This window comes from Zalophus californianus, chromosome 3, assembly GCF_009762305.2.
Source record: "Zalophus californianus isolate mZalCal1 chromosome 3, mZalCal1.pri.v2, whole genome shotgun sequence".
In the NCBI taxonomy this organism is placed as follows: domain Eukaryota; kingdom Metazoa; phylum Chordata; class Mammalia; order Carnivora; family Otariidae; genus Zalophus; species Zalophus californianus.
In genome coordinates, this window is record NC_045597.1 from 123,132,793 (window position 1) to 123,160,424 (window position 27,632).

A 27,632-nucleotide genomic window follows, 5' to 3' on the forward strand; every position below is an offset into this window, starting at 1 on the left:
CAAGCCCCTGATTTCTGTGGGTGGGTACTCTACAGCAACCCCTGCACATCTCAGGTTTGTCACTGAGGATAATATGATAAAATGCCTATAGAGTATCGATTAGAATGCCTGAGATGTGGGAACACTTCATAGAGTATACCCAATACACTGAACAGCATGATCCATGGGAAATAATCAAAACAGCATTATTCTTGTCCCCCATTTAGATATTTCTCCTACCACTAGATGAAAACTAAGCAGAACCCATGGCTAACCCTTGGGTTTCACAGGGTTCTACAGTCACTGTAAGTCACAAAATACAGTCTTGATTCAAAATCAAATTGCCCAGTTCCAAGAGATTAATCAACTCTTCCTTCTTTATTCAGATGATGACCTCTCCTTTCATTCCCTAGATGCTTAGACCATCAGAGTCCATTGGGGGGGGGGGAAGGGGACAAGATGTATAGGAGAGGCCAGCAGAGTTGTCATTATCCTGGTGACTGATGCTGTCCCCAAGTAAACCTTGCAGGTGGTTAATGCTGATTCTTGCCCTCCTACCAGTTTTGTTGCCTTGATTGCCAGCTGGGAAACATTCCTGGAAACATTCCCCTGATGTGGGTCATTTACATTTTCCTTTGTCTAACTGCTTCTCTTCCACCTATCAGGTTCCCAATTAGTGCTATTCCACCCCACTTTTTTGGGGGCCCCCTCCCCATTAGCAGGAGTCCTATTGGGAAGAAAACCTCAGACAGGCTGCCTTTGAAAATGACCCTGTGCTACTAGGCAATGATTTCTTAAGCAGGGCACATACAAGATTGTTAAATAATATTTCATGAGGACCTTCCAGGTTCCATTTAGAATGTAAGAAGCTGGAAAGAATGTCGCCTCCCAAATTAAGCACAAGGAAAAGCTATATCAGAACTTTTCTCAAACCCATCAGAGGACTGAGGCCACAGGGCAAATAAGCCTGAGATTTAAAGAAAGGCAGATGTTTCCAAGCAGAGAGGCAATACGGGAACTAGCTTACTTGAGAAAGAGCACCTGGAAAAGACAAGGCCACCATATAAGTGGGGAAGAAGATTGTAGCTAATACTCTGTAATGAGTCAATAGTTAAATTTTTATAATTTGCTGTTGTCATAGAGCAGAGAGTATAGAACCCGTGAAAGTTACAACAGAGGGGAATTTACACCCCCTTATAGGCTTTTCTCCACAGAAAGCTCATAAAAAAGATCAGGGTCAGGGAGGTGAGCAGAGGAATATTCTTATGTTACACGGGTCTAAGAAATAAAAAAAGCCCTACATGCGTGGCCAGCTCTTGGTTTTGCCTCAGGTTGTGATCTCAAGGTCGTGAGATGGAGCCCCTCAGCCCATCCGGGCTCTGTACTCAGTGGGGACTCTGCTTGAAATTCATGAAATGTGCATTAGCTCTGTAGCCCACCATAGGTAGTTCAGGCTTGATGCAATTTCTATTCCTTCTAGGTCCCAAGCTTATGCAATGCCCAATATAATATCTTTTTGTTTAAAAAAATGCAAAGCAGGCATTTTTCCTCTAATGTTTTAAAAGAGACATTTCTTTTTATATGCTGTTAATTGCTGTGGTATAACTATTAATTGCAGGTTATTTTTTTTCCTACCAATAAAATAAAACTTCTTGTTGTGCCATCATTCTCCTACCATGTCATTTATCAATAAGTAAAGATTTGTAGGGGTGCCTGGGTGGCTCAGTCAGCTAAGCATCTGCCTTCAGCTCAGGTCAAGATCTCAGGGTCCTGGGATTGAGCCCCGAATCAGGCTCCCTGCTCAGTGGGGAGCCTGCTTCTCCCTCTGCCTGCTGCTCTCCCTGCTTGTGATCTCATTCTCTCTCTCTCTGTCAAATAAATAAATAAAATCTTTTAAAAAATAATAAAAATAAAGATTTGTATACTTTACTGTAGATATGCTGTACCTCAATACAATTTGTTTAATGGTCCAGCCAACACTCCAAGGGAGGCTATATCCACATGGGACCTCCAGGACGCATGCACCAGTGACCAGTCTGGGGAATGCGATTATTCCCAACACAGCAGCCATCTCTGTTTTCAGTTCTGCCATGGAGGCAGCTCCTCTAGTTCCCTGTGACCATCAGACACCAATCCTCAAGCTCCAACAGCAGGGGTTCCCCACTAACCCCCTCCAAGGTTATGGGGGCCCCCTCACTGGGTCTGAGGAAGAGGAACACTCCATCCACTCCACCTTTCACTTTGCCCATCAAGCTCTCCCCAACATATCTCTTCACAAATCCTCCCTCCTCTTTGGAATTTTACCTTTTTTTACATCTTTAATGTGAATGAGAGGTCCAAGAGTGTTTGAGCCAGATAAAGCCATCAGGCTTTACTCTATCATTACATTCTGCATTTTCATCCAGCACCTTTCTCTGGTGTGCGGTATTTGTAGTTTGTGTTGGCTATCGCTCAATCCAGACTTCAACATTGACCTGTCTTAAACAGACATAAACTTGAACCATATGAAATTGTTGATTGTTGACTACTGTTGATCTAAAACAATTGCGATTTCATATGGTTCAAACTAACAATTTTATCCAAAATAAAATTTTTAGAGAAACTGAACTTTAGGTTGGGTTTGGGTTCTTAAATGAATGCCAGGGAAAATCCTGAAACACCGTCAGCAGAGCATCTCACCTTGGCTTTCAGATGAGCACACAGTTCCTGTTGCTTTCTCCTGTCCTTAGCCAACGTGTCCTCCATTGCGTGTGCTGCACAGGCCTCGGCAAGGGTCAGCACAGCCTTCTGGATAAAGTCTCTCCTGTTCTTATTCCAATTTGATATCAGGATCCTTCGCTGCTCCCTAGCAAAGTGATATTGATCACAATATTTCTCATGTTCCACCTGAAAAGATAACAGATGGCAAACACTTATTATGAAACTGAGCCTATACTTTATGGCGTTGTTACAAAAACGAATAAAATGAATTATAACCAATAATTTTGAAAAACTGGGGACAAACAGCTTAATAGTGAATGCAGCAACCAGGACCAGGTACCAGTCCCAGAGTTCCGAGCCTGTGGCTAACCAGTGACTAAGGACCAGTTGTTTAATATTTCTAAGTCCTTAGTTTCCTCTATGGGATGGAGTCTGATTAGGTGGCCCTAAAACACCTTCCATGTATACACGGCAGTGAATCTATTCACAGAAAGAATTACTACCCCTGTATATAATTTCAAAGGTACTCCATCTTTAAATTAGTTTGGGTATTTTAACAATTACTTCAAGTGCTTCACTTAGATACATGCTAATAAACATAAATTGCTATCATAATCCCCAAAACTCAGTTTGTCCTTGGTTACTGAAATATTCAGTTGTTAGGATGTCTAAACTTGAAGGAATTACAGCAGTGATATTAGTTCTTCCCATCCTATTGTCCTGATGGACATGATATTCTCACATGGGTACTGGTAGTTCCTGTTGGCAGTGAATCCCAACCACAAGAGATCTCAGAGTCTTGAGGGGAAGAACAGGAATGGAGATTGCCTGAGTCATTTGAAAAATCTTTTCAGGTGATTCTGAAATGCTCCTTATATAAACTTGTGTCTCCTGAAATTGAGAGCCAGTGACCTACATAATTCTTTATCTTGCCAGTATAGACCACATCTCTGAATTTGATACCTTATTTAACCCCTAAGTGGTAAGAAAAGAATCTAGCAAGCAGGATAAGGTTGTCCTAAAATAATAGTCTAGGTATGGTTAATTAGGTACATGATGAAACAGGCTATGGATTCAATGAAACCAAATATCAGCTACTAAAATATGTTCTGGAAACTTCTGAGCTTTGTTCCCCAAAAGCCAAAAATATACTTAAAATCTGTCAAACACTAAGAAAGGAAGCATATGCCATGCAGAAATGCATACTAATCAACCCAATATAAGAAGTGAGTATAAAAATCTTTATCATGTTAATAGGTAAATACAAAAAATTACAAAATTAAAATTGATAGCTGGTCACAGAAACAAAGAGAATCAACAGGGAATAAAAAGAAAGATCTAATTTAATAAATTAAAACTTAAAAAATCTAGAGCACATTATTTATTATATAGCATGTTTTTTACATAACAGGTATCTGCTATAAAATAAAGATCAAAATTAAAACAAGTAATTGTTGGGTGGGGGACTGGGGGATAAGAGAGGATGGTCATACTAGATGTGTGACCTTTGCTTCAGTTTCTTTATCTGTAAAACAGAATAAAAATAGTACTCTTTCATCCACTGTTATGCGTGTTATAGGAGTTTACACATGATGGACATAAGGTAAATTCTATACACGTCGGTATTGTTGGTTACTTGCTTAATTTAAAATAATTACAAAAATGCAGAGTATATGATGATATTTTATAGCCTGTCCCATTTAAAGTTAAGAGTTCACATGTGTTTGTCTACATATATGTTTTAAGGTGAGTCATTGTAAAGTTAATTGGTGACATGGTAACTTCTGTTTTCTTGTCTTTTTGGCCTTACGAACTAAAGAGTGAAACAATAGTTTCCCAGGTCCTTCTCAGGGAAATTTCAGTCATGACTCTGAGTTCTAATTTGGGGCATTTGTGTTTCAGACCCATCTAGGGGGATCAAGTGGAGTTGTTGTTGTGGGGATGATATAGGTAGGCACCAGCCCCCATGGCAAGTGCTGGCTTCCCCATGACTAGAAGGGCTGGGTGTGGCAGGCTCTGCAGATAGATGAACAGGCACCCCACTTGCAGGCAAGAGCTAGAGACTTTAGAACCTCTGAGGGCGGGCAGGTGAATGCCCAGACACCCAGAGGTCAAATACTGGCAGAGCAACCCAGGAAGTCACAGTAAAGATCTCTGGGGCAAGTAAGCATAGAAGAATAAATGTTGCTTGAGTGGTTCTCCACCTTCTTATGGACCATATGACTTGAAAAATTAGAGACTTTCAACCTATGATCCTATTATTTACTAGAGTGTAGGAAAAAAATAATTTTTAGAGCACCATCCTAAAAATATAAATTTTGCCTAGTAATTATTGACCACTAAAGCAATTTAACATGCTGTTATATAGGGTCCAGGACTCACCAAATCATGCCTGGATTTGTGAGGAAAATATCTTTGTAACATGTTCAGATACAGAGTTCTTCTGCCACAGAGATCTCCAGGATACTGATCCAAAACAGCCTGGTAAATCCAGTGGTCTTCTTCACTTAACTGGAAGTTTCTGGAAGCAATAAAAGTGTCACAACACATTGTTAAGCAATCAGGGAGTTTGAGGGAACTCAAACTGCTCAAGCTATTAGCAAATGGTACTGATTACATAAAATGAAGTCTGGGGTTGGTTTTTTAAAATACATTAGCCAAATTATATGTCTGCTATAGAAAAGGTTCTAAATTCTAATACAATGGGTTCTTTAATCCTTTATTGGTCTTGCCACGAGTTCCAGGCATAATTTCAAGAAGTTTGCCAAGTGACATAATATTTTTAAAATATTTATTCTATCTTCCCTATAAGAATATTTAAAAAATCACAACCAATGAATGAAATAAACACTGGGAAAGAAATCATTAAGACATACAGACTAAAAAGGAATTTTTATTCCTGGAGGAAAACACAAATGTAGACAATTAAATGAACAATTACACAGAGGAAATTAAGGACTGAGGAAAGCACTTACTTAAGGTTTCACTTTAAAACAAGCCTAAAATTATCATTTACTTTACCCTCTCATCTTCTCGCTTTGTGGGATTTAGACTAGATAATGTTAGTAAGAAGATTATCAATGGCATTAAATTTCAGATCACTGAAGAAATCATTTGTAAATAGGAGCTCTCTTCAAGGCCCTACCTAATAACATGTCCACCCTGCTCCAAAATGTCTTTTTCATTTCAGGACACTCCTAGGCACTGGCCTAGTTTGTGTTCTATGTAAGATATTAGCAAAGCCCTATGCAGAGTGGAAAGGCTGCAATATCAGCTTGAACTCTAAACTGAATTAATGTCTCTTTATTATTCTGGGTTTATTTGCATATTGTTATTCTTGTTTAACAAATTGGAATAATCAAATACAGATGCAATCAGAGCGAATATTATTAGCAACAAGTATTTTTTTCATCCAAGATGGAGACTTGCTATTGTTTATTTCTACTATATCAATGATCTTTTACTTTAAAGTTAATTGTGCAAGTCAAAGAATTTTTCATAATATGTCTTCTATGCCCTTGAAAAATATTTGACAATTTAAAATAGAATAAAAGCCTCTCTAAATCAGTGATACTAATGGGAATTCCACTGTCCTCATACAAGTTCACCTAGTTTTTGTATAGCATTTCATTATTCTGGTAAGTAGCAAGAAAGAAAAAATTATCTTTCAAAGAAGATAATCTTCACTAACAGCTCTATAATGGGAAGAAAAAGAGGGTTGAAGGTGTTCTACCAGGAAGAAGCATACTCCACAGTTCTTCTGTATGACATAATAATCTATTGCAGAGAAATATTTGAGATGAATTCATTCATTGAATACAATGAGTGTATTGCTTCTGTCTGAATCAGTTATGAATGTATAGACAGTCAAAGACTTCTGCCAACAAAGCATTTCATATAGGGGTATTAAGCCTGTGGAAACATTTGCCTGAGTGTACTTGTCATTAAAAACACCCTCAAGTCTTCATGTATAATACCTAAGGTCCTCTCTCGAACTCATTTTTGTTCACGATAACAAAAATGCATTTTAATAGCAGAGTTAGCCACTTAAATTCTCTATTACTACACCACAAGTAACAAAAAAGAATAGACCTGAGGTCCATGTCTTCATTTATGCTTTTAAACTATTTCTCTAATCAAAGGGACTTGAACATGGTTTGACTTTCCACCTTTATTTGATTACAAATGTGGATATATGTGGCCAGGTGTGTGCTGAGGAGGGGAAAGTAACAGAATTGAGGTCCAATAAATTGTCCATTTTTTTTAAGTTGCCATTCATCTATTCAGTGGATGCTGTTGGTACCATGCCAGATCTCCCTTATTAGCTAGAAGTCCCATCACCAAGATGCTGATAATACACAGATGCACCTCCCTTCTCTGGAGAATTGCCCCGGACCGAATGGGAACTGCCTCACCCAGGAGGCTTCTGTCCTACCCGTTTTTGAGGGCAGCTGCAACCAATGTTTGGCTGACATGGGGGAACAGAAGGCCAACCCACTTGCCTCATGATGGAACCAACTCTGCGATACCATTCATGCTCTAGAGTTTCACTGTGGGGGCAAACGGCAACCCATTTCCACTGAGATCACCTCCATGCAGAGCCATTTTCCCCTCCTCTTTCTTTCTTCCCTTAACATCCTTCTCCTGAGAGCGTTGCCCAACAAATCACTTGTTCTTACAATTCCTGTCTCAGCTTTGCTTCTACAGAAGCTGACCTAAGATAATCTCTAAACCATCTTACCCATAATTTTCAAAAATAGTTTTAATCCTTTGGTAAATGGAGTACTTCTAAGCTAATTGCTTTGATGATCTCTCATACTGAATGGTGGTGCAAGATTTCGGCTACACTCAAAGAGGAAGTGCAAATGGCAACATGTATAAAAATGCTTTTCAAATAAAAGCACACATTAAGCAGTGTACATTGCTATAAATAAATGTAGCAGCAGGAGAATTTGTGGCACTGAGTGCATTTTTACGTATTGTGTGAATGTATTAATTAGGTGCCATTATAGTGACAACATTAAAACCATTTAAACATATGAAATGATAATATTACATCAAAACTATTTCAAACCAAGAATGCCACAAACGATCACATCCATTTTGCTCTTCTTATTGACTTTAGAAACCTCACATTTCAACAGCTTTAGCCAATTACCACAATTATGCAAATTATAAGTCATTTTTCTAGTATACATAGAATAAAAACAAAAAAATACCTTAAAATAATACATAAATACAATATTATTATTTTAGAGTATTTATAGCAGTTTCTAGAGCCACAGGCTTAAATTTTGAGGCAAATATTCACATCAGCAATAGCAATGGCACAGTCATACATCTCCATTAGGATGCTCTTTGTGAGGGAGAAATCTCCCACCATCATATATATATATACTGAGTCTTCTGGATAGTAAAAATCTAAGAGGAATATTTAAACATAATAGCTTCTTCACAATAACAAAGTAGCTGTTTCCTACTTAGCCTCTAAAATAAAATCAAATTTAATGAATCTGCATTTCTAAATTCCAATCTGGACATTTATCTTTCCTAATCAAATATCTTTTCATTGTACAGAAAAACCTATGTAAAATAGCTAAGCTATATAAAATAACTAAGGTTAGCTTTTATTTTATTTTTTAATTTTTTAAAAGATTTTATTTATTTATTTGACAGAGAGATAGAGAGAGAGCACAAGCAGGGGGAGCGGCAGGAAGAGGGAGAGGGAGAAGCAGGCTCCCTGCTGAGCAGGGAGCCCGACGGGCTTGATCCCAAGACCCTGGGATCATGACCTGAGCCAAAGGCAGTCGCTTAACAAACTGAGCCACCTAGGCACCCCTAAGGTTAACTTTTACCTTCCAAAGTTCCTGCTTAATTTAATTGCTTTGCTGGTGATTCCAATGACAGAAGTAGCTAAATTATACAGCTATTGAAAACTCTTCTGATCACGTACCTACTTTCTGAATTTGAAAAGTGACTCCATAATTTTAAAAAATTTAAAGAAGGCTTTAAAATTATCCTAAACTTTTGCAATTTTTAAATTATCTTTAGAGAAAAAAAATCTTTGGCAGGTCTGTGCAATTTCTATTCTTTTTGTCCATCCAAATTTTCTAATTTAAAATGTTTCATAATTTTCATCTTTATAATAGCACACAAAGATTTTACAGTTTCCAAGTTTATTGGGCACTTCTAACACTTCAGGAAATTCCAGACTACAGAAGTGTGAGATACCTACCATTCAGTCTCCACCTACCATCCCCACCCCATAATGAAGTCACATGATATTTTATCATGATATCCCAGGATGAGACAAAATAGGTAATTCAGAAAAGGAGGACAACAGCTGTGAGAATCTAACTACACCAAGGCTGATTGTCTCCCTAATTCTACTTGTTTGAATCATTCCAAAAATCCTAAACTGACTCACAATTAACTTAGCCACCAATTTTCTTCTTAGTCATGCTTAAGTCACTTCCTTCAGGTTCTGGCTCCATAACCTCAACATACATTTGTGGTGGGGGAGAGGCAGAGAGGCAAGCAACTGTGGCAAACAAGGTACCTAAGGGTGACAAGTACTTTAGCAGCAGAGACAAGTCTATGAAACTAAACGTTGTGTTCACAAATGGCTGAAAGTTGTTTTATAATTTTCTCAGAGTGAAGGGAATTTTCCAGCAAAAAGGTCGTAGCTCCTGAAGTTGCCTGATACATCTAACAGCTAGCTCGAGATTGGCAACTGGCCATAGTGAATCTGGCCTAAAGAAAAACTCTTTTAACTCTTCTACTGTAACAGTGGCAGGAGACACCTGGTGCTTCTCTCCACTAAAAGCAGGATTGCAATGAACCACTGGTGGATTAATATGAATAAAAGATAGCTCTGATGTAATCGGCTTGTTTGGCTGCATTAGGTCTGAACCTCTAGGAAATACAACTTGACTCTACTTTTTAATGTGATCTTTCCAAATCAGACCCAAACACTGAATCTAATCAGCCTGGTTCCTGAAACTGTCTCCCCACCCAACTACCACCCCACCCCACTCCCATTACCCAAATATAAATCTATCTTTGCTTTTTCAGCCTGGTTTACAGGGGGCTTCCTAGCCTTAGACTTATTTCTGACCAACAGAATCTTCTCCTTGGATTTTGTTTGGGTAAGTACATTGTCTTTCCACGAGATCCATTCTCACTTAGCAGTTCTCACCTCCAGGTTCCCTAGGCTCTGCCCAGTCTGCCTACTTAGGTGGGAGCTGATGGCTAGAATAAGGTAGGCTCTCAGAAGTATGGCCATTGCTTTTCAGCCTTTTGGCTAAGATCAAGTATAGAAGTATGGCCAAAATCCACTGAATTAAAGAATCAACAACAAAACAGCCTGTAGGAAAAAGCCAGAACTTGCATCAGCATCCAAAGCCACAGAGGGGTAACAAGAAAGTGAAAATATGGTAGGGTTCTAAAATTGATGACCCCAGAATTTCTTATAGAATGGTTTAGAGGCATGAATCTGGCCAGAAAAGGAGGTTAAGTGATTTATCTGGAAGCTGCAATTGCTGTTGACATAGAAAGTACACTGTTTTTTTCTTAGGTTTTTTTGAGGAGGAGGAGTTGTCATAGAAAGCTTGATTTTTTACTCAGAATGTGTATTTTTTAGAAGTGGAGTAGCTGGGATAATGGCAAGACTCCTAAACCATCCTTTGTCCCTACCTCCATCTATACAGTTTTAAGAGGCAATATAATTCCTAGTGGAAGTTTTGAAATCATATGATCAAGATAAAACAGCCTGTTAAAAGTAAAACATAATGGCTCAACCACTCCATGTGCTAGGTTTTAAATAATTATATTCATCATAAGAAGTGTAAGGAAAAGGTAATCGTAACAAACATTGCCCCTACTCCTGCTTCTGCCCATCAGAATTCTAATTTTATTCAAGATCTACCTTCCTTCATAGGGCCTCCACTCCAGGGAAGGTGAGCACCATTCCCAGCCCTGAGAGAGGATCTTGATTGATTTTAAGCCCTTTACAAACATCCATTCACAAGCTTCCTGTTCTTCTGGCCAGTGTTTGGAATAAGCACAGACAAAAGACTCAATTCTGGCCAATGAAATGTGAGAAGTCTTCTAAGGCAAAGGTTTCCTAGCTTACAAGGAAGAAAAGGTTCTTTTCTGCCCCGGAGTTTTATGGTGGGAACTGCTGTAGGAAGTCATCTACCTTGCAGGAAGGCAGGGCAAGAGAATGCAGAAAACCAGACTTCACTGTGCTTAGATTTCTCTACTTCTGCACTTTATAGGAAATAAGAAAAGAAATCACCTATTGTTCAAGTGACATTGACTTGGGTTGGGATTCTCTTACTTACAGCCTAAGATAGCATATTTGATAGCTAACTGGAGGAAAGAAAAATAACTTTTTAAAATATGGCATCCTAATATTGCTTTGGAAGGAAAGTGCTATGAAGGATGTAGAGATTACAGAGATGCAGATAAAATGTGTCCAGAGACCACCATCTACACTAAGATTCCTCAGATGATTGGCAACTGACAAGTGTTCAACATCAAGGGCCATTTTTAAGACAAAGACCCAGAACTAAGCAAAACCAGCTCAAACTCAAATGTATAGAATCAATAAAGACAAGATCATCTACAAACACACTGTATGCTCTATTTTTTTAAATCCTACTGAGCCAGAACTTGCCTCCATGTACCATTTTATTTTTCATTTTGGAGAAACAAGAACATTTTTAAGTGCAATAAAGTTAAAGTGAATAAAGTTACTTATATAGACATTATGATTCAGTTTTCCAGGTTCAAAAACAAGAATAATAAAACTGGCCTACTTCTTTGGAATGGCATGAGGAAAAATTTAATTAACCATTGAGGGCTTTTGAGATTTTATTTTTTTTAATATTTTATTTATTTATTTGAAAGAGAGAGAGCAAGCGAGAGAGAGCATAAGCAGGATGAAGGGCAGAGGGAGAAGCAGACTCCCTGCTGAGCAGGGAGCCTGATGTGGGACTCCATCCCAAGACTCTGGGATCATGACCCAAGCGGAAGGCAGACGCCTAATGACTGAGCCACTCAGGCACCCGAAATTTTATTTGTTTTATTTATGTATGTATGTATGTATGTATGTATGTATGTATGTATTTATAAAGTATGCTCCACATCCAAAGTGGGGCTTGAACTCACAATCCTAAGATCAACAGTCTCATGCTCAAGAGCCAGGCAGGTGCCTCAGGCTTTTGAAATTTTAAATGCCACATAAAAATGCTATAATATCACCTCAAATCAACTATCAATAGTCATTAAGAAATTATAAGAGTGGATTAGAAGACTGATGGTTCTCTTTCTCAGCTTATTATTTTTTAGACATTATCAATATTCAACTTTATGTTCTTGTATAGGCACTAATATGGCAGATAGACATAAGCCTGAGCATGGTGATTATAATTTCTTACATTACTGGTTCTCCATAGTCTCAGTTCTAATGATATGGTTTCCTCAAAAGATTGGACCTCAAGGTTCAAGGAGTAGGAAAACCTTGTTATGAGCAATTGATTTGATATATAAAATAGGCATTATAATTCCTCTCTTGTCAAATTTGGCAACCCTGTCCATAGTAATTTTAATCTTGTCTTTGCTTACAGGTACACATATTTTATTATTTTAATAATAAACTCTATCCTGTATTATCCAGGTTAAAAATAACATATGTCAGTTGTCCTGGACACAAATCTGTCAAGCTGCTATGTTTCCATTTTCTCCAATCTGATTTACTCAAGATTAATTTGATTTCACACCCAGCAAAGAACAGAAACCTCTCATAAATGACTCTTACTCCTTCATCCTATAACACCTAGATTTTTCAGTCTCCAAAAGCATTAAAAAATGTAGCTTCAAACACCTCTACACTGTGTAGTTTCTAGCTGAAACAATTATATCAAGAAGGCAGGTGTGGACTGCAGTGATACTAACAATAAGATGGTTGAACTTAGAAACTTATAGCCACTATTTTTAGATATATCTTCACAGATACATTTAAATAAACATAACATCCAAGCAAGTATACAAGCTGAATTATTAATCAAGCAAGGCAAACTCTAAGACTAGCTTTTAGGGTATCCTACAGAAAATACATCCATTTTTCTCCCTTGATAAAATGCATCCCACTATAGCCAAAAGAACTTAAAATACACTTTATTCCCACAACAAACACAAAGTAGGTTGAACAACTGTTAAATATGGCTTTTAGTTCAAGACTCATAAAGTAATTAAGTATTTTCAATGATGTATTTATTTTAAGAGAAAATTATTAAATATGTAAGACAAAAAATAAATCATAGTCTACAACTATGACCTCTCTCTAACAAATATAAATTGCAAAGTCAGGTTGGACAAACCATGTTGGAATATGTCCAGAGAAAATGAGAGTTGCTCATTTTCAGGGTGTTGCTCAAGTGGATCATGTAACCAACATGACTAAGTGAACACGCCAGTGTTTGAATAACCATGTTCCTAATTCTGAGCACTTCTCACCTTACTAACCACCCTTGACATACAACCAGCCCAGAACAGCAATGTAGAACCTGAGACTGGACATCCCCAGGCACTGAAATTTTCCAAAATTTCTGAGACTATATCCTCAGAAAAGAATCCCACCTGGTAATTAAGGCCCCAGTGTTTTAACTTGTAACTTCACCAAGTAAGCAAATATCAGTTATTCTGTTCCTTTCCCTCTCTATCTTCTATCTTGTATTCATCAAACAATATCCTCACATGTAAATATTTGTTTATTAAAAATATTTTAAAGAAAATTACATGAGGCCACTCACTGTTTCTTGAGTGCTGGTTTCTGATGCTGGCTTTTATCTTTTTCATCTTTTTGCCAGTTCTGTTGGCAAAACTTTCACATAAAGACAGTGACAGAGCTATGCTATGTAAATAAGTATTGAAAAAGAGAGAGAAAGAGAGTATGAACAAGACACTGGTGATATTCACACATGATTGCAAAATCCAGTGAAATCCAAAAGATGAACCAAACAATGGAAAGTCTGTTGGTCGGCGTATAAAGTGTTTCTGCTTTTCTGGAGAGCAATGTATCCATACTCTCAAAAGCGTTAGAATTTTCCAATCCCTTTGATTCAGCAAGTCCATTTCTAGAAATTTGTGTTAAGGGAATAATCATGGTTCAAAATATAGCAACAGAGTTGTTTGCTCCAAGGTTTTTAAACAAATACCAAAATGTGTACTAAATAATTGTCCAAAACCAGGAATGGGTTGAATTTACCCGGTACAACTACATATTGTAATTTCATGTGTATAATAAAAAATCTGTTGTAAAGCAATATTTAATACAATGACCTAAGACCTAGGTTAGGAAACATTGATTGGAAAAATGAATAATACTGGATTTGATTCATAAACAGAAAAAACAATGAGTTTGTATAGAGTATGTTTTCATTTTTATAAACAACATACATATAACTTAAATATATAAAATGTTACCAGAGAATATCTCTTGGTGTTGGGAACTTAAGACTAATTTTTACTTCCTTCTCTTTGCTTGTCTTGATTTTTTTTTAAATTTTCTGTAATAAATGTAACTATTTCTGTATTAAGAGAAAAAAATATATATAAGGAAACATATATAAGGCTACTAAATAGTTATCTTGAAAGTTAAAACTTTCAAGTAACAAGTAAATTGAAATACTTTAGTTGAAAAAACGTGAAACTACAGGCCTTGGCAATGTACACACAGAGGGACAAAACTGTTATAATCATTGTAGATTTTAAATAGTATTCAGATTCTGATCTTATAAAATAATAGGATAATAATTATGAATCAATATTTAAAATTTAATATGCCTATCAAACAATGAAGTAGAAATTACTCATTATCTCTATAGCTCTATAGCTTTTGCTGCATATTGGCTTCAGATCTGACATAGCTAAATGGAGCATCAGACAATTATGCCTCATCTATATGATTAATTCATACAAATGTTAGGAAATTAAAGCCACAATCTCATCTGAGTCTAAAACAAGCAATTAAACTTGTCTTCATGTTACTAATGAAATACAGCCTAAATAGAATCTAAATAGCTTCACACATACTGAATAAAGAAATAGGTTCAACTGCAGTCAGATTTAAAGAAAAAAATATGTTAGGGTAAAAGACAACATCCTTTAAAGCCGTGCTGTCCAAGAAGGTAGCCACAAGCCACATGTGGCTATTCAGAATATAACATGTGGCTAGTCCCAATTATGGTATGCTGCAAATGTAATATGCAGACCAGATTTCAAAGACTTTATATGAAAAAAGACTTTATATTGTTCACTTTCCACTTAGCTACAGTTTTTTCATCTGTAAAGTCATTTTTTAAATGGGCTGTATTGAGGATTAAAATGGCATGTACCTGTCATGTCATATAATGGGTACTCATTAAATATCAATAGTATCCCCTTCACTCTTTAACTTAGATTTTAAAAGTTTGTGTTTTTGCTTTACAAATAGAAAAAAGCATGTATGCCAAACTTAACTTATAATTTTACCTCTTGGGGATAACTACTGTTATTGTTTGGATAAACTTCCAGTCTTTTTTCTGCAGCTTTATAAACGTAACACTTTGAGGGAAAAGAAAAAAAAAAAAAGAGAATCCACTACTTTGTGGCCTAATTTCTAATTGCATAACAACTTATTGCAATTATTTGTATCATTAAAAATTGTTTAATATAATTATTAATAACAGTGTGGTATTCTATTATGTTGATATATCATAATTGATGAAGGTAATCTTCAAGTTGTTGGCTATTTCATCATTTTGAGGATTTTGCTATCACTAAAGAAAGGAAAAAAATGTTGAATATCCTTGAAGCCAACTATTTATTTCACTTCTATGATTATTTCCTTTACGATTATTTCTAAACAATGATTACTCACATTTATAAAGATTTTTGATGACATAGTGCCAGATTGCCTTCCAAAAGAATTTATGTACCATTCATGTATAAAAATGCCCATTTCTTCCATATTTCAACCTTGGATAATTTTTTTATATTTTACCATTGTATAGGTAAAAATCTGAGCATTTAAAAAAATTTTTTATTGCTTTGATGAGTAGAGAGGTTTTCATAAATTTCTTTATCATTTGTATTTGGAATTACTACCCAGAGTTCCATGGACTTCCACTCTGATATCTATTCACTTCTCAGTACCTGCCCCATATACTGTGCATCCCCACCTGTTACTGTAATAGATGAACTATCTGGTTGTTCCTCTCCTTGTGTACCAAACCCCAACACTGGATTATTCTCATCAGCATCAAACATAGTAATATTTCCCCCCATTTTAAGCAAAACAAAAGACAAATCAACAACATGAAACTCTGACCGTACTTTTTTGCTCTCCTTTACATAGAACTTCTCAGAAAAGTTGTCTATACTCATTGTCTTGAATCCTCTTCTCCCACTCACTTAAATCCAACCCACTTAGGCGTTTGTTCCCACTTTTTCAATGAAAGTGGTTACCAATGACTCAACAGTTGTTTATCATCTAGAGCAAATCTTCAATTATCAGTCATATTTTATTTGACTTAGCAGCATTTATTCAGTGATCATCCTTCCTCAGCTCACACTGCTGACCACTCCCTCTCCACCTGCCTTCTTGGACACACAGTTTCTTGGTTTTCTTCACATCTCATAGACCTTTTCTCAGCATCCAGTGTTGGTACCCCTCTCTTTGCTGATGATTTAATGCCAGCAGATCCTAGGGATCTTTGTTCTCTCCTTTGTCTCTTCACTCACTATTTTGGTGATCACACCTGATTTCATGGCAATGACTCACAAATATGAATCTCCAGCTCAGATCTCTCTCCCGGACTCCACATTCATATTTCTGACTGCCTTCACAAAACCTGTACTTGGATACCTGACAGCATCTCAAACTCAGTATGTCCAAACCTGAACACCTGGTCTTCCACAAAGTCCAACCCTACTATTTTTACAGTCTTCCCCATCTCAGTTGATGGTAACTCCATCTTTCCAGTTGCTCAACCCAAAAACTTTGGATTATTCTTTTGTTGCTCTTTTTCACACATCTTATGAACTCTGTCAGCAGATGTTGTTGGCTCTACCTTTAAAATATGTTCAAAAGCTGGCTATTTCATACCATCCCCACTTCCTGATCCAGGCCACCATTATCTCCCACCTGCGTTACTTTTTTTTTTTTTTAATCTTTATTTATTTGACAGAGTGAGAGACGGCTAGAGAGGGAACACAAACAGGGGAGTGGGAGCGGGAGAAGCAGGCTCCCCACTGAACAGGGAGCCCAATGCAGGGCTTGATCCCCTTGAACCTGGGATCATGACCTGAGCCGAAGGCAGATGCTTAACAACTGAGCCACCCAGGCGCCCCCCACCTGGGTTACTTAAATAACCTCCTAAGTGTTCAATCTTTTCTTGCCCCTCTCTATCTCCATCTTAAACACAGCAACTCCCAAAGTGATCCTGCTAAAACCCAAGTTAGTTCTTGTTACTTCACACTGCTCTCATACTTCTGCTTCCAATAGCTTCCTATGTCACTCAGGGTAAAATCTAGTTGCTGCACCTTGGGAAAATGAGGTTACTGACTGGTACACACCCCTAACACCAGAGCCTACCTTTGGATATGGGGATAGAGTCATTCCAACCCAAACCAGTGAGCTGCGACAAAATAGAAGGAATTAAAATAAATGTAGGGATTAACCATGGTCAACTGCCTTTAGCCCAATGAAAATTTTATAATTTAAAAATGTCCCCCAGATATTTCAACCTTCTTATGTCACAGCACTACACATCTGTTTAAAACAAGCATCCACTCGCTTGTATAGGTGTGTACATATATGTACACAATCTATATGATTCTCACAAGGCCTCATAACTAGAACCAAAACGGGAAATTGCCATATCAAAATAGTGGCAGGTACTGGCAAACTCTAAGTCCAATGAGTATTATAGCTAAACATATAATTCATTGTGTGAATCAGAACAGTACATTTATATGACTTACTGCCCACCAGCCACAGATTGCTGATGCCAACGACCTCCATATTTATTGAAAATAGCCCATTTACTCTCTTTTTCCTCAAAGAGACTACTCCTGAAAACTCAATTCACTTTTATTGATGCTTCATCATTCAGTGCCAGCATATTTATAAAATCATCTCTTCGGTTGATGTTTGCATATAGTTTTTATTTGGGCAGGATACATGTGTATATGTTGCTTCCCCTAAACATTCTAAGCCTTCTAAAAGGCAAGGCCATATTCTAGTCTAGTCTGTCTGTTTACCCCCCTACCAAGGAGCTCAGCAGAAACCACTATATGTTAAGGATTACCCAATAAATATTCATCTAGTAAAACATATCAGTAATTATATAAAATTTATTTTGGATAATTACATGTGGCAAGCAGACTCTTAAGCTAGAATTTATGAACCTATATTCCTCCAAAGTGGATTCCTATTGCTCCTATAACATGCCTTGCCCCTCTCACCTTCAATGTTTTCACCTTTAATTCAAATCAACTAAACAATAATTTATTTGAAAGCTGCTATGTGCCAGGATGTGCTAGGTGCTAAGGATATTAGTAAATATTGCTAATAAATTATTTTGTCTTCAAGGGGTTTACAGTCTAATCATTTAATATCCCTTCTTAGAATGTCCTCCCTACCTCCTTTCTGCCTTATTCTAATCCTACTCAATCTTTAAACTCCATAGTAAACTTCACCTCATCCACTAGGCTTTCCTAAGCTATTTTTCCCTCAGTGTGCCTTCCCAATGCAGAAATCTTAGCATGTGATAAATGTTCATCTTATTCTCTACCTAAATCTCAGTATTGGCAATGGAACTGTGAATCTCAACTTTTTCTGAGTGGTACAGCCTTGTACAAAGGAAGAGCAGAAACTGAGTTCTCATGAAAAGGAAAGTAGGAAAATGGGCTGTGAAGGATAGGTCTTAGTGGAAAGGATCCACTATAGGCTGCTAAGGCAAACTCTTCCATGTTTAGGAGCTACTAACCTAGAAAGACCACAATCTCAACCAGATTTCCTAGCGGGACAAGATACATCTGAGAGGAAAGGTAATAAATAGGGCAGTCAACATGCTTTAAAAGGAAGGAGTCAAATTTACCTTCTTCATAGCCACAAGCAGCCTGATTATAATGCATCCCCTAGAAAAACAAAAGAACAAAAACAGAAACCCCTCTCCTTACTTGATGAGCTCTAAAATCTCTTTAACAAGGTTGGGATGGGGAAGGGAGAGAGGATGTTTATTTTACGATTAGAGACTTCACCTAAGGGCATGGTTGAGTTAACATTTCATTGTGATTGAGTCTCAATTAAAGTGTAATTAATTAATCAATCAGCACATATAAATGATATATTATTAATTTTCCCCCCAGCTTTATTGCAAGATGGGATGGAAAAAAGGAAGGCAAAGAAGTGGGGAGAGAAGGGGCTCTTAGAAGACCAAAAAGTGTATGCCTAGGAGGAACACATGACCATCCCCATAGAGATGTAAGAAAAAGCAATGGGTCAGGAAAGATTCAAACTTCACCTAGGATTGCCTCTCCAAGTATGTGAAGACAAGTAGAAGCTGTAACCAGAGTTGGATCAAGAAGCTATTAAAGCAAAGAACTCTACTTGGTAGGATTTAAGGTTTTCCTTGTTGTTATTTATTTCTTAACACTAGTAATTTCATATAAAGGAGCTTCATCTATAGGCAATTCATTAAGAAATGTAAGAAATTTAGTAAAAAGCTTACTTTAATTTACTATAAATGTGTCCCTTCAATAGTTTTCCTTTTTTTCAAAATACATATTCTTTGAAGAAAATTTTCAGGTCAATATAATAGAGTAAAAGGCCTATTTTCCTATAAAATATTCCTCAGAAACTTCATGTGCAAAACACACATGAGGTTAGCTAATGATCTAACCTACGGTGGCATTTCTGGCTTTGTTCATTAGCCTAATTTTAATACAGAATTTATACTACAGAAGATGACCCTGTCAAAACTGAATTTTAAATCCCCTAATATTGTATTTGTCATTCAGAAGAGGATTTGTCATTCTCAGGATACATCTAATAGTCCATTTTCTAAAAAAAATTTAACATGTTTTTAAAAATTTATAAAACATACTTTGTGTTTACTGTAGGACAAATCAGTGGATTACAAGCAACATAATTCCATGGGTACATTTTCCATTGCCATCAATTATTATTAGTACTGATTTATAAATTTCCACTGAAGAAGAGCTTCACACCTTAAAATCAAATTTCATAGTTACTGAAAGTTCACGCTTGAAAACTGTTTCTTAATTATGCAGTAAAGAGCTCAGTGAGGGGTTATTTTCGTCACATTTCAACCTTGTAAAAATCTTTAAAGTCATTGTTCAGGAAAATGATTTTGGAGGAAAGAGAACCCTCATTCAACAAATAGTCAATCTAAACATTTATTGATTGACTATGTTCCAACCACATAGTAACTATGAAAACAATAAATGAAATTAAAATAATAAATATTAAAACGTAGTGGCAAAAACCTACATAATTCAAGTAGTTTTATCTTATCACCTGGATATGTCTTCTAACTGCAGATCAAAGTCTTGAAGTTTTTTTTTATATTTCTCTGTAAAGTTACAGAACTCATGAAGAATTGAAGATTTCAAATCAGGGTATGGGCATTCCAAAGTTTCTAATTCCATGGGCAGTTCACTAAGCAGTTTACTTCTTTCTTCTGAAGAATAATCTAGTATCTGAAAAAAAAATATGATGGTTTTATTTAACATAAATGACAAATTGGTAAACAAATTACTATACACCTCACACTTACCTTCATACTCCAGTCTGAAAGATAATTTTCTATTTTCTGTTGCTCCAGACTAAGTCTTTCAAAGATAGCAGTCAATTGTTTCTTCACGAAGTCAATCTAGAGGATACAGATAAGAGGTTTCTTTGAGGACCTGTGGAAAAGGGTTCAAGACATGCCATAGCCAAGCAGTGCTTATCAGAGGGGGCTTCCAGAACATATCCTAAAAATGGGCCTAGGAAGTACAGTGGGGTCATAGCAACTCTGCACCCTCATTTGGATTTTGTTTGTGTTAAGGCAGAGAACTTACCAGATTGTCTCTGGTTCCATCACCCCTTCTTTGCATTGCCTCCAATCCCCAGCTGGGCATGGGGTTAATTTTTTAAGATTTTATTTATTTATTTATTTACTTACTTACTTACTTACTTACTTACTTGCTTACTTACTTACTTACTTATTTATTTGTCAGAGAGAGAGAGAGCATAAACATGACCCGAGGCAAAGGCAGACGCTTAACCAACTGAGCCACCCAGGCGCCCCTTATCTATTTTTTTATTAGTTTATTGACTACCTCCCCTGACTAGAGCATAAGCTCCACAGTCATAATGGCATTAGATGTATGCTTTTAGGTGATTTTTCTTACTATTTTTCAGTTATTCTGTAATATTGTTATATTGGTTTCATAAATAATATATTTTCTAAAAGGCATTAAAAATCCCATACCCAGGGATGCCTGGGGGGCTCAGTCAGTTAAGTGTCTGCCTTCGGCTCAGTTCATGGGATTGAGTCCTGCATTGGGCTCCTTGCTCGGTGGGAAGTCTGCTTCTCCCTCTCCCTCTGCTCCTCCCTGCCCCACTCATGCTCTCTCTCTCTCAAATAAATAAGGAAAATCTTTAAAAGAAAAGATAAGACAATTATCAAGAGGAGGTAAGTGACATAAAAACAGGGTAACGTAATAGAGAATGACTGTAGCTTCTTTCGTGTGGATGATCAGGGAGAGGCCTCTCAGGGGAGAGGACACTTAAGCTAAGACCTAAGTGGCAAAAAGTGCCATCAGTGGCACAGAGAAAACAGGTGATGCAAAGGCCTTGAGATGAGAAGCAGTCTGGCACATATAAGGAATAGATGGGAGGCCAGTCTCAGTGTGACAAGCTCTAGGAGAAAGGGGGAGTGTCAGGCAAGAGATGAGGTTTAAGAAGAGAGACAGCAGGATGTATAGGAAGGAATTATGGGCCAGCAAGAGCCTTGAGGGGATCTACCAGGGTGATGACTTGATCTCCCTGCACCGAAGGCAGAATCCCAAAATGTGCTGTGAAGAGTGGCAAGAGTGAGTGCAGGGAGACTAGTCATGAGGCCATTGTAACTTTTCAGGAGAGAAATAAGCATGCTTGGACAGATTCAGGGATATTTTTAAGATACTGAAGAGACAGAATTTGCTATACTTCTATTTAAATACAAGGCACACATTTGTTTTTTATGTCAAACTGTTCTAGTTGGAACAAAAATGAAATATTACATTATTAGAAGTAAAGGTAATATACTGACCTCTTCCAGTACTTTCACTGAGTTAAGCACAATATGTGAGTATGAATACTGTGAAATGTGATGCTGTCTGTATTTTAGATCTGCTCTCAACTGCTGAATAGGATTTATCACATTTTTAAGATACGTGTACCATTGTTCTGATAACTCTTGTTCTATAGAGAAACAAAATTAGATCCAGGTAATACATTATTATTTTAAGTTTCTTCAAGAACAGGTCTTAGAGGGCAGATTTTGCTTTGGATTCCTTCAGAAAAAAACAAGCAGTTAATAGTAAGAGAACTTAAAGTGAGTGGCCCACTTTTATCTTCAAAACAAAACTCCCCTTTAAATATAGGATCAAAAAAGAAAACAACTCACCAAAATTTGTAAGGTCAGAAAGACATTCATTTCCAATGTTCTCTTCACTGAGAAAGGATTTAATTTCAGATTCCATTTTACATCTGAAATAGACATTATCTCCATCAATCTTTTTAAATAATTGTGAACATATATAGATTTAAAAAACTAGTAGAAATTTAATCTAATGTGGTCCCATTCAGCTGTTCATTTATTCAGACCATACACTAAATTCCTAACGTGGGTTGGACACTTGCCAGACACTGAGATAGAAAGAAGCATAAGTGAACACTCCAGGCAGATGTAACAGCATGAGCAAAGGCAAACACATGACATATCCTAGCACTGCTTTGTGTAGAAAGAGCTTAGGACAGTAGGAAGCCACTGAGGGTAATTAAGCCGACCTCACCTGCCAAGCAGATCTGTGTTTCACAAAGATGCAAGGCAGCAAAGTGGAGGATGGGCTGAAAGGAGAGGTGGTCAATAAAACAGAAAATGAAGATGGAGGGGATCAGGTAAACCTGGACCAACAAGGAGGTTATTTCAAAAGTTAAGAGATGATGAGGTCCTGAAATAGGGAAATGGGAGTACAAGTATGTTTTATTTTTATACATTAATAAAAGTAATACATCTTAATGACTTTTTATCATATTATTTAGATATAGTCATTTTTAGAATAAAACCATAACCAGCTCTAAATGGACATCCAAAAACATTGTAGCCTATCCCTTGCTTATGGCAGATTTAATGAAATCATAGAAAAGAGTTTTGATTTATCATGATTGCTAAAATATAATATTAGAAATGGTATAAAATAAGAAAATAGCATCAATTACAATCCTTTAATACAATGATTATTTTTATTTTTGCATATGTTTCTAGTCCTTGTCTACATGCATATATATTTTAAATAACTATAATTATGGCATATTTACCATTTTATATTGGGGTTTTTCAATAACATTTTAAGATACTTCTAATAATTCTCACAATTACCATTTATTTTAATGGCCACATCATATTCTATTTTATATAAGTGCCACCATATAAGCCAACTCACTTACGTGGGACAGAGGTTTTATTCGTATCTATAAAGGAGTGCTATTGTAGATGACACTTCACTGTCTACTTTTTTAATATAGTTTTTGCCAGAAATATATTTGAAACTATTACATGGAGGAGGGGTACATAATAGTGGAATAAAACCAGAATTTATTTCATGGTGGATTTGTTTAAACAAAAACATAGCACTTATCAATTGTCCAGCTCAGTTCCTTTAAATTTTCAGCATCCAGAAAACCATAGTAAAATATACAAGCCAACAGGAGAACTGTTCATACAGGAGACCAACCTGCTACTTGTATGTTATAATTCTAGTAAGTTCCATCCTGTTTTCCTAGATTCACAACCTAACCCATCTGCCAAGACCAGGCCTTTTCTCTGATTGTCCTGATTGCCCAACAAAATCCAAAAGCATTTTTTTATGCCCTCAAGAACTACGAGACTCTGAAACTAGCTTGTAAGTATAAGCTAACATTTCCTTAATTGTGTTCTATAAAACAATAATGTCAACGAGAAGCTGGGGTTGGGGGGAATGGGAAATAGTAAACTAAACAAAATCAGGTATGTTTCTATGGTATAGGATTTCTCGAAAACTTGATTATGCTAAAGTGCATTGAGATTATCCAAAAAGGGTAGGAAATATATTTTCTAATTTATAGGAATATGAAATTCATTACTCTCAATGGAGTATCTTGAAGAATATTTCTGTTTTGTAGAATATGATATAGGAAATATAAAAATTGTGGCTGGGGGGCTCCTGGGTGGCTCAGTCGATTAAGCATCTGACTCTTTAGGCTCAGGTAATAATCTCAAGGTTGTGGGATCGAGCCCTGCATAGGGCTCGATGCTCAGCGTGGAATCTGCTTAAGACTCTCTCCTCCTCTACCTCTGTCCCTCCCCTCCCCACTAAAATCAATCAATCAATCAATCAATCTTTTAAAAAAATTCTAGTGGACTCGAGAGCATTAACAATGGAACTCTGGAGAATAGAACCCTACCCTGTTCATCACTGACATGCTAGACCAGGTCCCGGGTGTTCTCCAAGTTGGAACTCTGCAGCACGTACAACATCTTCCCCATCTTAAGAGTGAACAAATGTAAGGCGGCTTTCCATGCCCAAATTTGCCAATTTAAGTACCTCCTAATGCTATTTGGCCTATCCTCTGTTACCAGTGAATGTGATGGTACTACAAAAAAGTCTCCTGAGTTTTTGTGTGACCATTTGCTAGTTGATATGTTAATCTACTTTCTAGATCTGCCTCGTTGCAATGCAATCACCCGCAAGGTAAGCCAACCTGGTGATGGGTGTTATTGAACTCTCAGGAGTCTACTGCCATATAGGTCCTCATCCTTCCAGGATGGTGCCAAAGTTCTCGATGTAGAATCAGTCTCCTCAGAACATCAAACATCGCCAGATCTTCCTGAGATTTCTAGAGTAACCACTTAGTTACCACTTTGGGTAGAGCAAACAAAACATGGGGTACAAGAATGGTAGAGGCAGAAGCCATAAGCAAACAATAAGCAAAGGGACATGGATCATGAAAGGCAGAGCAAGAAAGTATGTTAAATTTCCATTAATGGAACTAACAGCCAGGAGACCTGCAGAAAATTAGGGTACCAGAGCAGGCTGAAGGTCAAAGCTCTGTCCCTTCCATAGGGAAGGAACTCAGGAGGTCAGATAGCTTGGTTCCTTACATTCAGCTATTTGATCCACTTCTCACTTGAAAGAGTCTGTCCCAAGCAAGCATACCACAGAGACAGAGCAGGGAGTCCCACAACCAATGGCCAGGGAAGGCACTCAGGAGCCAGGCTTAGAGTTCTTTGAGGCTCTGAGTTGCACAGTGTGAATACTGGTGTCAATTTTATCTTTAAAGATGCATTTATAGACATTTAATTGTTGTTGTTAAAACCCCATGATATCCTCTGTAAAAAGGAGATATTTTCAAAATAATGTTTTAAAACTAAAACTATAAAAAAATAAAAATAAATAAAAATAAAACTGTGAGCAAGAGACTACATGTATTTCTAACAGAGATTTGGTTATAAGACATCCCTTGTAGGAATTATCATACAAGTAGTAAAGTGTACAAATAAACCCTTCAAATTTTATGATTCAACAATTCTGATTAAAATAAAAATTGTAATTCTTTATCACATGGTCGATATAAATAACTCCCTCCTTAATCTCTAAACCAGTCATTCTGGAACAAGGGAGCAAGTGCCCCTGAGAGAGTATATCAAGGTCTCCGAGGGTATAGTTTGAGAAAGCATATTAAATACTAAATGTAATTTTATAAGTTTAATATGAAATTTTATAAATTTAAATATTATATATTTTAAATATTATATTTAAGTATTATATATCTGGAAATTTTATGTGTCTACTTTCCTGAGGACAGATTTCAAAGAATTAAAGTTTGGCAAAAAAAATTTTTTTTCTAGCAAGATTAGACCAATTAGAGCCTCGGGTGATATGAATGGAACCCTGTGGGGGAAATAAGCTTCTGAACTCCAAGTTCATGGAGCACAGGAGTTAAAGGCAAGTGCTCCAATGCCATCTTCACATAAACTAGCTGATTTACCTTCCGTGAATAACTTTGATCCTCTGAAACTCAAGATTGTCGCCTGTAAAGTGGGGAGAGCAATGACACCTAGTCTGTAGGGTTGTCATAAGGACTTAATGAAATAAAGCATATAAATTATTTGCCATATTACCTGCCACATACTAAATAACCCCACAAAAGTTCAATGTCATTGTAGTCCCCTACCTTCTGTAGGCCTGAGATTCTCAAATGGACTCTCTTATGGTAAGGCATAAAAATACTTTATTTTTAATCTTTTATTAGGTTTTTATTTTTTTTTAAGATTTTATTTATTTATTTGACACAGAGAGAGACAGCGAGAGAGGGAACACAAGCAGGGGGAGTGGGAAAGGGAGAAGCAGGCTTCCCGCCGAGCAGGGAGCCCAACGTGGGGCTCGATCCCAGCACCCTGGGATCATGACCCGAGCCAAAGGCAGTCGCTTAACCAACTGAGCCACCAAGGCGCCCCTTTTATTAGGTTTTTAAAGTTTAGAGTTCACACTCATTTTCTGGTGGTCCCTAAATTCTCCACAAATCTAGCCACTTCTCTAACTTTCCTCCTTTCATTATTAGTTTTTAATTTCACTGAAAACATATTGAAATTAGTCTGCTTTCTAGAATAACACAGAAAATTACCTTAGAATTCTTCTTTTTGTCCAATTTTCAGCACTTACAAGTTTCAAGACATTAAGGCTATGACTTGAAAGCTCCTCCCTTTCATTGCCTTTGTGCCATTCCAGGTCAACCAAAATAACTATTTTCCACAATGATATGGATATGCCTCTTCTATCTAGCTCTAGAACAGCTAATGCACACAGTTAGAAGTGTGGAACAGCCAAGGTAAAAACTTTTGCCAGTGTCTTCCTTTACATCTGAGCTTTCATCAGGGAGCACCATAATAAAAACTTTCTAATGGCTTTCCTTTCTACCAAGTCATGCAAATTTTGAAAAAAAAAAAAAATTCTAATGGGCTCATTCATTCTCTCCATAAAAGGTGATTTTTTTGAGAGATAGAATGGGTCTGATTTGTTTTTATGTCAGCAGCATGGTGACAAAGTGCATATAATTTTGTTTTTCTATGTCTTAAGTTATACAATGATGTAAAACCATATCCAGTCATGAGCCTTTTAGTTCACAGTTAGGAACCTCTTGCCAGAATAAGAATCTCCTACTAATTTGAAAAGTACCTACATCAAAAGTAAAGTTAATGACCTTTGGAAATTTGACTTAGAATAAGACCACAAAATGATTTACTTTGATATAAAATATACGATTAAAAACATACATTTTTAAAAGCATATTTTACAAATACCACCATCATTAAAACTAGCATATATGCTTCCAATGGAGGGGAAACACATCTGCCTTCTCTTTTTGCCCTGACCTTTGAAAGAAATGTATTTTTCAAAGATTACAATTAAGAACAAGGATAGAATCATTATTTTGTTGCTTCATCTTGAAACAAGTGCTGGAAATAATAACAAAAGTCAAAAATGCAAATTGACTAACTTAGTCATGATGCAGCTACATCTAGTAATCAGCGAACAACCTGAACCCCTTAGTTCATTCGTTCATTCATTTATTGAAAGCATTTCTGTATCTC

At 36.8% G+C, this 27,632-nt stretch overlaps 1 protein-coding gene across 1 annotated transcript in view; it reads right to left on the reverse strand.

The window, feature by feature from the left end:
• The window catches only part of CCDC148 (coiled-coil domain containing 148), a 236,888-nt gene that overhangs the window by 129,045 nt on the left and 80,211 nt on the right, over positions 1–27,632 (reverse strand). Inside the window, exons 6-11 of the mRNA XM_035726921.1 lie at positions 22,407–22,489; positions 22,050–22,201; positions 20,529–20,624; positions 20,270–20,451; positions 5,062–5,200; positions 2,659–2,865 (exon numbers count right to left, since the gene is read on the reverse strand). Coding sequence (XP_035582814.1) covers positions 2,659–2,865; positions 5,062–5,200; positions 20,270–20,451; positions 20,529–20,624; positions 22,050–22,201; positions 22,407–22,489 — 859 coding nt within the window. The remainder of the gene's footprint in view (positions 1–2,658; positions 2,866–5,061; positions 5,201–20,269; positions 20,452–20,528; positions 20,625–22,049; positions 22,202–22,406; positions 22,490–27,632) is intronic.